Below are 15316 nucleotides of genomic sequence, written 5' to 3'. Positions count from 1 at the left end.
TCTCACTCAGACTACAGATTTTTCAGTCTTCGTTTTAACCTACCTAGCCTTCACCTTTCAATGCTATGATGAGTTGCCAGAAACAACATATGGTTCTGATTCCATGTTAAGCTGTAAGTCTGGTTTCTCTGGTTGGATAACTGGTATAGGTTAGGGACACACAAGTTACCAACATGGCATCCAATAGAAAGACTTGCAGCATGCCATTGCGCCAAACAAAATTGTTATCACCAATGTACATAATTAAATTTGTATGGAACACTCAAAGCACATGTCCTACTCACACTTTTCTTCTTCTTCTTGTGAAGAGATTCTCTTATCTGTAGTGATAAATGTTTAAGAAAAATGTCAGAATAACATTAGGCTCATTGTAAACTTCACTCCAGTTAACATCTTTAAGCTTCCTTTAAAAATCTTCAGTAGTTCTGTCAATCAGCCTCGCTGTTTTCTAACAGTATAATGTAACTGGATAAGATTAAAATATATATTCAGCAAGTGGTGGCAGGAGAACGCACACGTACAAAAAGGTTTAACTTACACAATCTTTTGGAGCCAGTGGCTCTTTCTTCCAGCAGAATAGTTGAAGGGAAATGAAGAGGGGTGAAGGAAAAGACTGGACAAGTTTAGGAAAAGGGGAACAGTTCAGAAAAGTCACCCATAACTACGGGTCAGGGGAGACTTGCCAGACAGGGCAAGGAGGAAAGATTGATTGTTGGAGACTGCACCGGACGAGACTTGAAAAACTGAGAGCTTAAAGGTGGAGTACAGGATAATATACAAGAGAGAGATTATTGCTAAAATAGCATGCACAATGTAATAAGAATGAAAAGCTATGTGCATTATATGTAACAGAGGTGGGAGGGTGTACAGCAAAAAATAGACAGATCAGAACATGAAAGATGTAGAAAACTAAAATGGATTGAAGAAAGGAGCAGTTACTGTGAAGAAATGCTGAGACAGAAGGAATTAATGTAAATGAAGGCCAGGTAGGTGGCAAGAACCAAGGACACATTGTAGCAATAGTTTCCACCTGCGGAGTTCTGAGAAAACTTCTGTCTGGTGAAAGAATCCAGATGGTGTGTGTGTTGAAACAGGCACCGAGGTCATGACCGTTACACTGTAGAGCATGCTCTGCAACTGGATATTGGCGTGTTGCCAGTATACAAGCTCTGCCTACAGCTAATCATTCTAACTGATAACTTGATTGCAGTCATGCCAATGTAAAATGCCAAACAGTATTTACATAATGGCTGGCAAATAACATTGTCTCATTTCAAATGTGGCTCTCCCTCTGACAGTACATGTTTTGCCAGTTACAGGGCTGGTGCAAGTGGAGATAGGAGGGTGCATAAGGCAAGCCTTGGAGGGGGGTGGTTCCAGGGGCAGTAGCCATAGGGTAGGGAGGTGGGTGCGGGAGGAGGATAGGGTCTGCCAAGGATACGTGGAGATTGGAAGGGCAATGAAAAGCTATTCTTGGTGTGGTAGACAAAATCTCTGACAGAATGGGTCTTATTTCAGTGCATGATTTTACAAAGTCATGGTCTTGTCAAAGTAGCTGATTAAACATTCAAGACCAGGATAATACTGAGTGACAAGTGATGTGGTCCAAAGTTGTTTTTTGGAGAAGTAGCAGTATCAGGATTGACTGCAATGGTCTGGAAAATCTGCTTTCGAACTAGGCTGTTGGGGTAATTATGTCCAGTGAAGGCCGAGGTGAGAATGCTAGTGTATTGCTGTAAAGAGTCAGCATCCAAACAAGTACGTTTGCCTTGAATGCCAAGACTGTATGGGAAGGAACTTTGACATTGGAAGGATGGCAACTGTCAAAATATAAGTACTGTTGTTTGTTAGTAGGTTTAATGTGGACAGAAGTGTGTAGCTGACCTTCAGTGAGGATGAGATCAACATCAAGGAAAGTGGAATGGGATTCGTAATAAGACAATGTGAAATTTAATTGGGAGACAGTATTAAAGAGATTTCTGTAATTTTAATGGGTCAGCATCACCATGAGTCCATATGGCAAAGATGTCATTGATCTATCTAAACCAAACTGGAGATGAGGTTTTATGGAACCCAACAAAGACCCCTCCATCGACCCATAAAAAGGTTGGCACAGGAAGGAGCCACCTTGGTTCCCATGGCCGTACCCATGATCTGTTTGTATCTCTGCCCCTCGAAGGTGAAGTAGTTGTTGGTACGTAAGAAGTTGATTAAGGTAAACAGAAAGGTTGTCATAAGTCTGGAATCAGGTGGCCACTGACTGAGTAAATGTTCAGCTGCAGATAGACCATGTACATGGGGGATGTTGGTATAGAGGGAGATGGCAAAACAGTGACAAGAAACGTGTAAGGTGGGAGTGGGACGGGCACGGGTAGATATAAATTCAGTGGGTGCATCGAAGTCAGCAGCTATAGCCAGGATTATTGGGATTGTGAATCTTAGGAAGAAGGTAAAAGGTGGCGGAGGTGTGGTTTGGGTGGGGTAAGAAGTTCCATGGATTGAGGTGTAAGTCATTCTGAGGGGCCTGAGCTTTTCAGGAGAGACTGCAGGTCAATTTGAATCATAGGGAGGGGATCTTGGCAGCATATTCTGTAAGCAGATTTGTCAGACAGCTGGCGTAGATCTGTTTTTTTAAGAGTGTTTCTGAACTGCATGTGGAAGTAAGTTACAGTATACAGGGTGTTACAAAAAGGTACGGCCACACTTTCAGGAAACATTCCTCACACACAAAGAAAGAAAATACGTTATGTGGACATATGTCCGGAAACGCTTACTTTCCATGTTATTATTACGAGATGAACTGGGAGTCTCAGTCTGTTTAATTTCCTTTAATTTTGTCTGCCTATATTTGTCTTGATGTTGGTGTCTCACCTGGCCCCTATATACACAGAAATTTGCCTTTGTATGGTGGGGTCCACCCCCTCCTATGTTTTCTGTTAACAGATCAGCTAACTTGGCCTATCTCTCCAACTAAAGTAAAGGTAATGAACAATTGGTTTGGTGCATAAGTTTAATAAACACAACAGACACACATAACAGAGACTCTAGTCATCAATAATATATTCTCCTTCACTATTTAAAACAGTTTGCCAATGCTGGAGTAACATTTTGAGTCCATGGCTGAAGAAATCAAATGATTTTGAGGTGAAGAACTCATCAAACCACATTCAGAGCACATTTTCATCCAAAGTTGAAGTTCTTTGAAAGTAATTTGATAGAGAGCACAAAAGGCGAAAATCTGAGGGTGCAAGATCAGGTGAATAAGGTGGGTGACATCCGAACCCAACTGCTGTATAGCGTTTTTTGTCAGTCTAACAGAATGCAGGTGGACATTATTGTGGAGTATCATCACTTCAGGCAGTCTTCCTGGTTGTTGTTCTTCGACTGCACCTGCAAGATGTCTCAATTGCTGAAACCAAATTTCAGCAGTGATAGTCACACCTCAGAGAAGCAATTCATAGTACACCACACTGTTGCTGTTTTGCCAGATGCATAACATTATCTTTTGTAGATGCACATAGGTCTTTGTAGGGGAAGTTGCTACTTTGTCTGGGCTCATCTATTCCTTCTTTGGGTGTTCTTCATCTCGCATTTCTACAGGGGCATATAAATTGACAGATGTAACATCATGAAATTTTTCTCTGACTCTGAAAGTTGGGCATAGACCTGGACACTACAAACCAAACTGTATATATTTATGAGTAGAACAGTGAAAATTTTTGTTTGTTTACCTTTCCCACCTAGTCTCCTGAAGTGCTGAAATTCCCATTGCACATTTCAAATCCTCCTCATATTTACTGTACACTGTTCCAGCTTGTACTAAGGTGCATCCATCCATTTTTTAAATATATTTATTATGTCTTCTTCCACAGACAAGCTTACAGCTATGTTTAAAACTGTTGTTACATTGGGATTGGCTTCACAATGCCTATATAATGTGCACCCCCCCCCCCCCCCCCTCTCCTACCCTCCACCCCTGAAACAGGAAAACCTCTCCATCATCCATAATGTAAGTGCCTTCAATAACACTGTGTCCCTAGAAGAGGTATTATCGATACAAGATTCACAAAAACCAGAAATATGCTTCAGCTCCTTCAGTTTCGATCACATCTTTTACCGACATATTGTTATGCTTCTGGCTTCCTCCCCAAGGAAAGAATAAACAGTTCCAAACTTTAGATGGTTTTTAATTGGAGCTGCCAGCAGGACCTGAAATGTCACCACCTGATGGCACAGCGCACTGTCTCAGTTATTTTGGAATTTTCTCATATTAATTTTCCAGTAACACAGGATAACATCACTCCAATAAATTACTGCTGTGTTCTTTGAGAAAAGTTATCTATTAGATGAACATTTAATGTCACCATACTTTTTGATTCGCCCATATCTCATCCACAACTTCGTTGCTCCATCTATACTATTTTACATTCAGGACAAAAAAAACTTTTCTCTTCCAACCAGACATATACATAAGGAATTATTATTACCTTTGTTTTCATAGGTAACTTCTAGCATATATTAACAACTAAAATTTGATGTGACTGATGTTAACTGTGAGTGAAAAAATATTTTTGTAGCTTTCAAAGTATGTCATACAGCTCCCTATGCAGTAAATAAGCAGTGGCACAAAGTACTAATCCCACTGTGTCCATGGGAAAGGTCTTAGTGAAGGTGATTAGCAACATCCAAACTGTTATGGAGTGTCAAATGCACATCAGGATTGTATGATGACCATGATAAAAGTTCCTGCAGTGTGGTTTTGAGTTTCTGTTGTTATGTATGAGTATGGTCTGATAGGAAGAGAGAAGGAGAAGACTAGTGGCACCACACAGCCTCGTTCCCTACAACAGCACAGGAGCTTCAAACTTTTTCTGCCCTCACTTACCAAATCATGCTGAGAAGTTTGGAATTTAACTGAGGACTTCAGTTTACAGTCTGGTTATGAAGCCACGTCTTTTCCCCATGCGGTCAAATACTGGAGATGTACGTTCCTTCCCCCATTAGGATTCAAATTGTGTAAATCTCGACCAAATACCACTACACTGATATGTGTTAGTTACCTTGACTATAAAGGTAAGTTAAGTCTCTCTCAGAAATGTAAGCTCCATGAACAAAATAGTACACAATTTGCTTGAACTTCCGTCATATCTTTCATGGCAGATTGGAGATTTGAACGAGATTATTTTGAGAAGGTCTTGATTCAATGCCTAGTAAGTCAGGAATTTCCTGTTACTTTTACCTCTTTGCAATGTCAAAATTTCTTTGTGTATGATAAAAATATCAAACTATATCATAATTGAGATATCACAATATAATTTTGTGTGGCCTACAAATGGAAGGGTGAATGATACCACATAATGAAACAAAGCAAGCAAGTAGCACCTACAGGAGGACCATGTTTGCTAAACGATTGTGACGCTCAAACCAAACTTCAAGTTTGGTGGCTTATTATTATTTTTTACTGGATAAGTAAACAGATGCAGCAGATGATAATGAACATTCTGCACAGAATTATCAATTTTTAAAAACTACAAAAACATACATGAGTTCCAATGAAAAAGCTAGTACATGCAAGTACCTGGAGTAGCAGATCGGCTTCGGTCCTGTGAAGGAACTCCAAGTTTGGCAGCTCCCCGCTGCGGTGGGCATGGGACAGACCAGCGACGAGGAGCAGTTGCATCCCCCTCTCCCCCAAGGTCGGCAGCTGCAGCCTCTGACCATCTGCGATGTGGCCACGGTGGCACTGGGGCATACATACGTGCCAGACTCTGCTGTAGTACACCGATGCCACAGTCAGGGTCATGGGCGGAGCTACAGCTGCATGTTGGCACAGAGCTCAAGAATTCGCTACACGAAGCACAGAACTGCTGCTGCAGCTTCACAAATGTCATGAGGCTGCCACAAACCACCTGTTCATCATAAATGAATAGTCTAATAAGTGACTGTACTAAGAGACTGAGACAGACACAAATGATAGGGTGAACAGGATACAGTGACTGGCCAACGAGTCATTTAGCACATGTGACATGATAATTAAGAGCACAGATGTTAACAACAGTGTGTTGATGGTCATACCGGAAGAGAAAAGTTATTATGTTGTTTCTAGCTGGCTGAACTTAAATACACCTGAAATGATTAGGAAAGTATTTTAAATAGCAGGTACAACAATTACAACTCTAATTACTACACTGAGGACCAAATTGAATGGCCTTCACAGATTTTAATAATATTAAATTACAATACCTCTAGCCACTACAGTCAATCATATGCATTCTAGCAGATGTAAATTCTGCTTCCATCTTATCTCCAACAGAGAATGATAATCCTTACCAGAAGCAATTCAGAAAACAAGTGGTGTACAGAGCAGTCATTTCCATGTTGCAAATGATAAAATTGGAAATTTGCCAGTCTCTCAAGGTTGTTTGTTAATACAGACAAATTATAAAGTGGGTGCATAGTAAACTAAATATCACTGTTCAAGAAATATCAACAGCTCACATTTTTCCTGTACATCATCAAATAGTTACATTTAAAGGATTTGTAGCTTTGCCTCTGAGGTTTCTGTGAATTATATAATACTTTTATTAAAGCCATAGAAACAAAAAGCACACAAAACATGTATAAATTTATTTATTTTAAACTTGTTGCCCTTAGTTAAAGAATTGTCTTTACAGGAAGCCTCTATCATAGAGTACAATTACATATACAAAAAATAAACTAATATATTTGCATAGTGGTGTTTGTTTCAGAACCTCGCTGAAGCTTTGAATTATCACATTTCTTCTAGCATTTAGCTTCTTGAGAAGATTAATTAATAATGTAATTAATATTATGTCACACATTTCCTTACTGAGCACACCACAAAACTACAAGAAAACAGTTAAAAAAACAGCATTTTTAAGATAAACTAAAATACACAAATACGCCATTGAAGTTTGTGGGCAACTGTTACCTGACTACTTTCGGTGCTATCTTGATTATTGACATCCTGCAAAGTCGTAGTAACCTGACTTTTTACTGCTGAAGTGGCAGCTGCAGTTGCCTTCACTAATTCTTCCCATGCAGAGTGACACTGGACTGCAATGGCATATGATGGAGAATTTGTGTCTCGTACCATGCCCCCAAGAGCCTCTGATAGTCTTGAACCAGCACTACAGAGGCCATTTAGCATCTATGCAATAAAAAAATTATACCTCTTACTCAAGTACACAGAAATTTCCAATAGTAACCTAATTCCCAAAGTCAGTGTCTACCATATTCTCTCTCTCTCTCTCTCTCTCTCTCTCTCTCTCTCTCTCTCTCTCACACACACACACACACACACACAGACAGAGAGAGAGAGAGAGAGAGAGAGAGAGAGAGAGAGAGAGAGAGAGACCGTGAAGTCATCCTGTTCAAAAGTTTGTACCATATAAATGGAGATCATTACATAGAAACAGATGAGACAGGCACTGTGTAACACAAATTAAAATATTTGATCTCTGAATTATGCTGGAGTCCATGCAAAACATTGTTATCAGGTAAAATAGCAGGAAGATTTCCTATTTCAATTTATAGCTGCCCCCTTATTAGGTGGAGGAAACTGCTGGTCATGGCCTTGTCTCAGAAATATCTCCAAGGAATACTAACAATACTCCATTAAAATTGTGGAATTGTATGATATCTAGCGGGTGAACCAGAACTCCATCGATGAGCTTTAAGAGGTGATAGTATGGGCCAAAACTAGAAAAAGTATTCAATAAATTTGGGCTCTAAAATGTAAACCTTAAGAGCTATGAGCACTTGTTTATTAGAAGAGATGTGTTTCACAGTAGTGAAGAGGGACAACTGCTAATAGCTCTTAACGTCTAGGATTTCAAGGCCCATATTTACAATTTTTTATCTTGTTTTGTTCCATACTACTACTACCACCTTTTAAAGTTTGTTGGTGAATTTCAGGTTCACCCTGTATATGACAAGCATTAAAAACTGGTTAGACCATTTGTCAGAATAAAAACCCATTCATAAATGGGCACAGAAGGATCAAACACCTTTATGTTAGGATTTAACACTGCAGTCAGGAAGTGGTACACAAATCCAAGGAACTACCCTGTTAAATGAAAGTGGTATTTTTCCAATTAAGCTGCAGTATGACCTCTTCTTTGTTACAACCCAAGTGAAAAAATGTCATCTTAATTTAATAAATTCATTGTTGTGGTGACCATTAGAACAACTATACTTTGCTGGAAATAAGCGTTAACTCAAATGTACACTTAAGCTTTTTAAGGCTTACTGTAAAATGATAAATTTTTATCCCCCCCCCCCCCCCCCCTTACATTTCCATCAAGCTGAAGATATTGACAAAGATTGAGGGTTGTCCAAAGGGCCGCTCATTCTCTCAAACAGAATGCAATATATATCTAACATGTGTCTGGATCTTCATTTAGTCTGGACACAAACTAATTCTTCTCAACGTGAAGAGATGAACTTGTGGTCTGTGATGCACAGTTGCTTGCATCCTTTAAATCTAGTATGGAGGAGACTACTTACTTTATAAGAAGTCCACTATTTTATTGCACTTTTGTTACAAGTGTGTGTGTGTGTGTGTGTGTGTGTGTGTGTGTGTGTGTGTAATGTTTCATGGGTAATAGTAAATATTTTATGGGGTGGTAATATTGACTAATTTGAATAAAACATTCCATGTAACATCTGCCTAATTTTTATTGGCTACAGATATACAGTTCTCAGAATGCAACTCAGACACATACTCCCAGAATGTCTTAAGCTAAAGCAAATGATTAAGTTCAAAGTAAGTTCTCATACACTCCACCTCTGACTTGAATGAACTCTCAAATTCTTTTGGCAACACCACTTGTAGCTCTTCTGATTTCATCTTGGCATTCTTCTATGAAGGCAACACAACTTATAATCCAAATTATCAACTCATCTCTTGTGTTTATTTTCACCTTCCAACTATCCCCACATGCAAAAATTTAAAGCAGTAAAGTCTGGGGACCTTGGTGACCACGAAACACAACCTTTTCTGCCAATCCCTTTGCAGTCCTGGAAAATTCACAGTATAAGTAACTCTTTATGAACTATGCATCATTTACTCTGTGTTTCAGTATTTTCATCAAAGTGTTATTAAATAACACTTGTGACCTAAATTGGGGACTACAAAAAAAATTCATAAGTTTACCATTGAAGTGTCATCTACTTTTCAAGCGCAATCTTCCAGGGAAACACTTTTTGAACATCTGGCTAACTTCATGTGTGTTTCACATCACATGCAGAATGTGACAAAAATTGACTAATACTTCTCTATGAGGAGCAGCATCAATTGCAACATATGAATACAGAACTAGTAAATTTGGCACCCATTCTGAACTGTTTTAGGGAGGAACTCTTTCACTTGACTCAAGTTATCAACCACACTGTCATGTTTGTCAGCACACTCAAGTCCAAATCAGAAGGCAAGGTCATCAATGAAGTACAGCACTTAGCACTGATAGCATATTTATTACAAACATCAATGTACTGCCAGAATAGAACAGAACTCTTGGATGGAGAGTGCTGCTACAAATTTCGAAAACCTTCCACAAACAATAAATACTGAATAACAAATAACTGCTAGTAGTCAGGTTTGAACTGGTGACCTGAGGCACAGCATCCACTGATGCTAACTGCTATGCCACAGTGAATACACCACAGCTCATGACACTGCTCTGTCTCTGGAGGACAACGACCCACTGTTTCAGAAGTTCTTGTTGGAGCCGACTACAGCACCTTGGATCTAGATCTCTTCAATGATTTTCTGTATGGCAGCACTGGTGGGCCCTAGTGTTCTGGTCGTGTTGTCACATCCCTTTCACCAAGCTGAGCGTTGGGTATGGGCTCCTTCCACCGAAGTTTCACTATTGCCGAGCAGGTGCTCAGTTTACTTGAGCTGTAAGTCCCCATTGTCGATTTGTGCCTAAGGACTGTAGAAGGGCAAGAGTGATGTGTCTACGTTTTTGTCTTCTTCACGTAAGAAGTCTTTCGACATGTGTTGACATCCACTTACTTTTTATTTAATGACCAGTATTACGAGCAGACAGATGGAGTGGCAATGGGTAGTCCGTTGTCTCCTGTGATCGCAAATTTGTTTATGGAAGACTTTGAGGAACGTGCACTGGAGTCGGCGCCTTTGAAACCCGCCTGTTTCTTTAGATACATTGACGATACCTTCGTTGTTTGGCCTCATGGTAGGGAGAATTTGAATGCCTTTCTAGAACATCTGAACTCGATCCACCCGAACATTCATTTTACGATGGAGGTGGAAGAGGATGGTTGCCTTCCCTTTCTTGACGTGTTGGTTAGGAGGAAGGATGATGGATCATTGGGACATGCAGTCTACAGGAAACGTATTCAACCGACTTGTACTTACAGGCTAATAGTTGTCACCTTCCGGCTCAGTGTGGAGGGGTATCTCATACCTTGGTACACAGGGCACGTCTTTTCTGACGCTGAGACTTTGCCAGCTGAGCTGTCCCATCTTGAAGCTACATTTCGTCAAAATGGTTATAGTGATAGACAGATTGAACGTGCATTGTGCTATAGACCAACTGTACATCGGGTGATTGATGATAGTTCTGAGTCAACACCTAAGTCAACTGCCTTTTTGTCTTACGTAGGAAACACGTCCAACAAGATCGGTCGTATTTTACGGAAACACGATGTGAAATGTGTTTTCCAACCTCCATCTAAAATAAGAGCACTTTTGAGTTCCGTTAAGGATGATCTTGGACTGCGTAAGGCGGGTGTATATCGTATTCCTTGTAGCTGCGGCATAGCATATATTGGTCAAACCATAAGGACTGTGGAGGACCGATTTACTGAGCATAAAAGGCACACATGATTACAGCAGCCAAGTAGATCTGCTATTGCCAAACATTGCTTGGATACTTCTCACCCCATGTTATATAATAACACCAAGATATTGGCATGCACGTCCAGCTATTGGGACAGTGTTATTATGGAGGCAGTTGAGATTAAATTGGCGAGCAAACTCGTTAACAGGGATGAAGGTTTCTGTTTAAACTCTGTTTGGAATCCAGCTCTCTCCCTTGTCAAGAAACAGAGGGACAGTCAATGCTACCTCACCTGTGAATTCGTAGTCTCACTATCGATAGCTCTGACTTTGGTCATCTTTGGTGGCACTAGTGTTCAGAGTGTGTGTGTGTGTGTGTGTGTGTGTGTGTGTGTGTGTGTGTGTGTGTTTTATCTTTCCTGCTTCAGTCCGAGAACTGAGGTTTTAAATTTGCATGTACGTCGCCTGTCCATTGCAGTTTGCCTTGAAAATGGTGGGGTGTTCTCCCGCCAAAATATCGGCGGTCGCTGAAAGTGTTATCTGGATGAATTCCCAGAAGTTACTTGAAAGTGAATCCATTGTTGTTTCAGCCTCACAACCATGGTGCAGAAAAAAACTGTGTGAATCCTGTGTCTTGCTTTGCTGTGTTGTATACTCATGTCACAATGGGCGGTATTGTATCCCACTCTCTGTTTAAGGCCATTGTACATCAAGAGCATATTTGTCAATGTTTTATTAAAGCATTCTGTGAGGTCATTCAGCTATGTGGTAGGCAGTTGTAATCCTGTGGTTGATGTCACAACATGAAATTACCTGACAGTAGTGTCAACTAGAAAACTTTGCCACTATCAAAGATCATCAGAAGGCCTGCCCAGTGATTCAAAATTATGTCTTCTACAAGGAAATTTCCAGAGCTTCAGCACTTGGTACAGCTTTGGTGACACTGATACCTGCATCTGCCACCAGTTCTGTTCCACTGGCTCATAGTTCTTCTCAAGCAATGTTCCATTTATTTACTGGAATTCTCCTTTGGTCAGTTCCTCATTCTTGAAGGTTACTACAGATTTCATTAGTGTTGCTCTTCCCTTTGGTCAGCAGTAACATCATTTACCATAGCAACAACAGATTTCATACACACTGCTGTATTCTGCTAAAGGCAGTCAGCACCCTTGTGTTTGTATTTGATTTTGTATACCACTGTGATGTTCACCTGACACCTCACTGCTATCTCGCCAGTTGACCCAACATATCTTTCAGACAAGTCAGCCACCACAGACAATGGGGGTCTGTCACAATCATGAATGGTTTGTCAAAGAAATATGGCCAGAACTCATAGAAGGCTGGAAGCATAACATATCGTATTTTCAGAACTTTCCTAATTCGTACTAGAAATACAACTATCTCACAACCGCTATCATCGATATTAAGTTCTGTCTCAGCATTCTTGTCATACACTGCTAAGACTAGAGAAGGTATTAGGGCCCCCTTAAGGACACAGAGCTACCTTTTTGGCACATCATTTCAGGAAAATTTGGTGACTCCATGTAGTAGTTCTTGCTAGGGACGTGTATTATTACAGAAGTCCTTTATGAACGTAGTAAGAGTACATTTCGAGAAAACTTCCCACATCATAAATCTGCCAATTAGCAAAAACACAGGATAAATTTCAGATGTTGAAGCAGGTTATTCACCATATTTTGAGGTTGGATCGAACTTTACCTACTCCAAGCTGCATAACCTTGAGCTCACAGAAACCATTAAGTGTTATGAAGGCAGGCAGTATTTTCCCAGTCAGATTCATCGACTTTGATTTGCCATCTGCCTGTCTGAATGTTCGTAGTTGAGAAATATTTTGCTTCTTTCCAGTGGTCTAGGATGTCATCAGTGAGTGGCAATTAGCAGACATATTTTTTCATGATTTTGTTTAGAAATTGGTAGTTGATGCAGAAATGCCATGTACCATGTTCCTCCTTCAAAAGGTCCACCGGAGGGGACCAAGGATTCTCTGAAAGCTCAATGATATCTTGCAGAATCTTCTCCACTTCTTCCCTGTCCACCCATTGTCCAGCTCGCTACACCCTACATGAGTGCTGGTTAATTGATGAATGATCCCCAGGGTTGATACATTGTTTTATGATGGGCCATTTAGTCTGTCTTTTCTCCACTCCAGATTTAAAAGCATCTGGAAATTGGTACAGAACAGCTAACACTCACTGACGTCCTTACTGGACTGGCTCGGCTGCCCTTACGCACATACCTTTATATGCTTTTATGTTGATACTACGAGGGAACGAGGGAAAGGCAAGGGTAGAAAGAAAGGCAGTGTTGGCAGGAGGGCAGGGCAGGAGGCTAAGAAGGGAAGTTAATGTTCAGAGAGAGAGAGAGAGAGAGAGAGAGAGAGAGAGAGAGAGGGGGGGGGGGGGGGGAGGCAGAGGGGGAGGAAGGGGGATGGAGGGAGGGAGAGGGAGGAAATGGAGGGAGGAAAGAGACATGAATTGCTTCTTTGATTTAAACTCAAATTAATGTTCATATGTTGACCAGAAGTCACAGTCCTAATCATCAGTTATTATGAGTCCATTTTATATCAGTATTTACATATTACCAACAATACTAAGATTGTTATTGTTTGTTTTGATTTTTTTTTGTTTTGTTTTTGTTTTAGGGCACAAAAACAACTAGGATCATATGCGCCCATGTCAAAATTATAGAACACGAAGACAAAGAGAGGCATTCAAAACAACTATATGTCAGTCCCAATGGACAGAAGAGAAGATAGCTAAAAACAGGGACATGGAGAAAGGTCTATAAAATACGCCGTAGAGAAACGGAGGTCCAGAAGTAAAAATTAAAAGGCCTTCATCAGATTGCTATGACAAATAAAAAGTAAAATGCGGTCGACAGCTCACCCATTAATTGCTAAAACGAACAATAACTCAAGACAGCAAACACAAACGGGAACGTAAGCAGTTAAAAAAAGGCATTCCATCAGGAAATGGCAGAAAGTCAAAAGTTGAGCACAATGAGTGGTGGGAGAGCACCACTTAACAAATGGTAATGGCTAAAAACACAGTGCCCGATATGCATCTAGTTAAAATGATCTCCTCATGGCAAGAGGGCCCACAGGAGGTTGTCCTGGACACTGGGAGAGGCTTAATAACCCAGAGCTTGTTCCCATGAGGGAAGGATGAGTGGTGTTGCCAAAGTGACACCACCTGCTGACAGATGGCAACACAGAGGTCACTGGAGGGAAGATTAGAACTAGCGGGCTGAGGTACAAGGACTGCAGCCTTGGCAGCAGCGTCAGCAGCGTCGTTTCCTGTCAGAGCTACATGACCAGGAACCCACAAAATTTAACAGTGACTTCATCAAGAGTGAGAAGTGGCAGCTTTCCTGCACCTGTTGCACTAAGGGACAGATGGCATACAGCACACAGAGGCTTTGAAGGGCACTGAGATAGTCTGAGCAGATGACACAATTGAAAAGCCTGTGTTGCCGGATGTACTGCAGGGTCTGATACAGGGCGGAAAGCTCTGCTGTCAATACTGAGCAGTGTTCTGAAAGCCAATACCGAAAAACGTCTGTGCCAATGACAAAGACACACCCGACACTATGGTCAGTCTGAGAGCCATCAGTGTACACAAAGATACTATCGTGAAGTTTCATGCGAAGGTCATGGAACTGAAGGCGATAGAGTGAGGCTGGAGAAGTGCCCTTAGGAAGCAAATGAAGGCCAAGGTGAAAATAGGCTGCTGCATGAAGCCAAGTTGGTGAAGGGTTCCCACCCATTGGGAAAATTGCAGGTAGCGTGAAGTTAAGCTGCAGGAGCAAGAGCTGACAGGAGGTAACAGAGAAGACGGACGCACACCATACTGGTGATCTAGGGAGTCATCGAAGAAGGATGCAAAGAATAGGTGGCCATGCATGGCAGACAAATGGCATACGTATCTGCAGAGGAGAAAGTCGCAATGGTGGGGCAGCAGCTGTTCAGCAACTTCTGCATACAGAATCTCAACCAGGCTAGTGTATAAGGTGCCAGTAGCCCAACGGATGCAACAATAGTGGAAAGTATTGAGACGGCATAAGAGGGATCGACGTGCAAATGAATGAATGAAACGCCCATGATATAATTTTGAATGGATGAGGGACCAGTACAAATGGAGGAGGGTGATTCGATCTACACCCCAGCAAGTACCATTGAGGACATGTAGGACACCGAGAGACCGCATACAGTGGGCCTCCAGGTAAGACATGTGGGAGGACCAAGAAAGTTTCCTATTGAGCATGAGCCCCAGGAATTTCGTATCTTCAACGAACAGAAGAGCAGCAGACAAGTCGTAAATGTGGTGGGAAAACCAATTGTGCCGCCAGAAATTCATACAAATGGTATTGTCAATGGAAAAATAAAAGCCATTGTTGATGCTTCATGATTAAAGGCGAACGAGACATCGTTGAAGATGCCACTCAATGAGACACATATGTGGAGAACTG

At 41.1% G+C, this 15316-nt stretch overlaps 1 protein-coding gene across 8 annotated transcripts in view; it reads right to left on the bottom strand.

The window, feature by feature from the left end:
- LOC126259993 (uncharacterized) overlaps positions 1-15316 on the bottom strand; it is a 224743-nt gene that overhangs the window by 117783 nt on the left and 91644 nt on the right. For all 8 annotated transcript variants that reach the window (XR_007546584.1, XM_049957135.1, XM_049957134.1 and 5 more), the window contains 2 exons: positions 6953-7171; positions 5579-5909 (listed from right to left, as the gene is read on the bottom strand). Coding sequence is in view for 7 of the 8 variants with exons in the window: in XM_049957135.1 (XP_049813092.1) it covers positions 5579-5909; positions 6953-7171 (550 nt within the window). In the remaining variant the exon portion in view is untranslated. The remainder of the gene's footprint in view (positions 1-5578; positions 5910-6952; positions 7172-15316) is intronic.

This window comes from Schistocerca nitens, chromosome 5, assembly GCF_023898315.1.
Source record: "Schistocerca nitens isolate TAMUIC-IGC-003100 chromosome 5, iqSchNite1.1, whole genome shotgun sequence".
NCBI classification, from domain to species: Eukaryota; Metazoa; Arthropoda; class Insecta; order Orthoptera; family Acrididae; genus Schistocerca; species Schistocerca nitens.
This window is presented reverse-complemented; position numbering and strand designations above follow the sequence as displayed.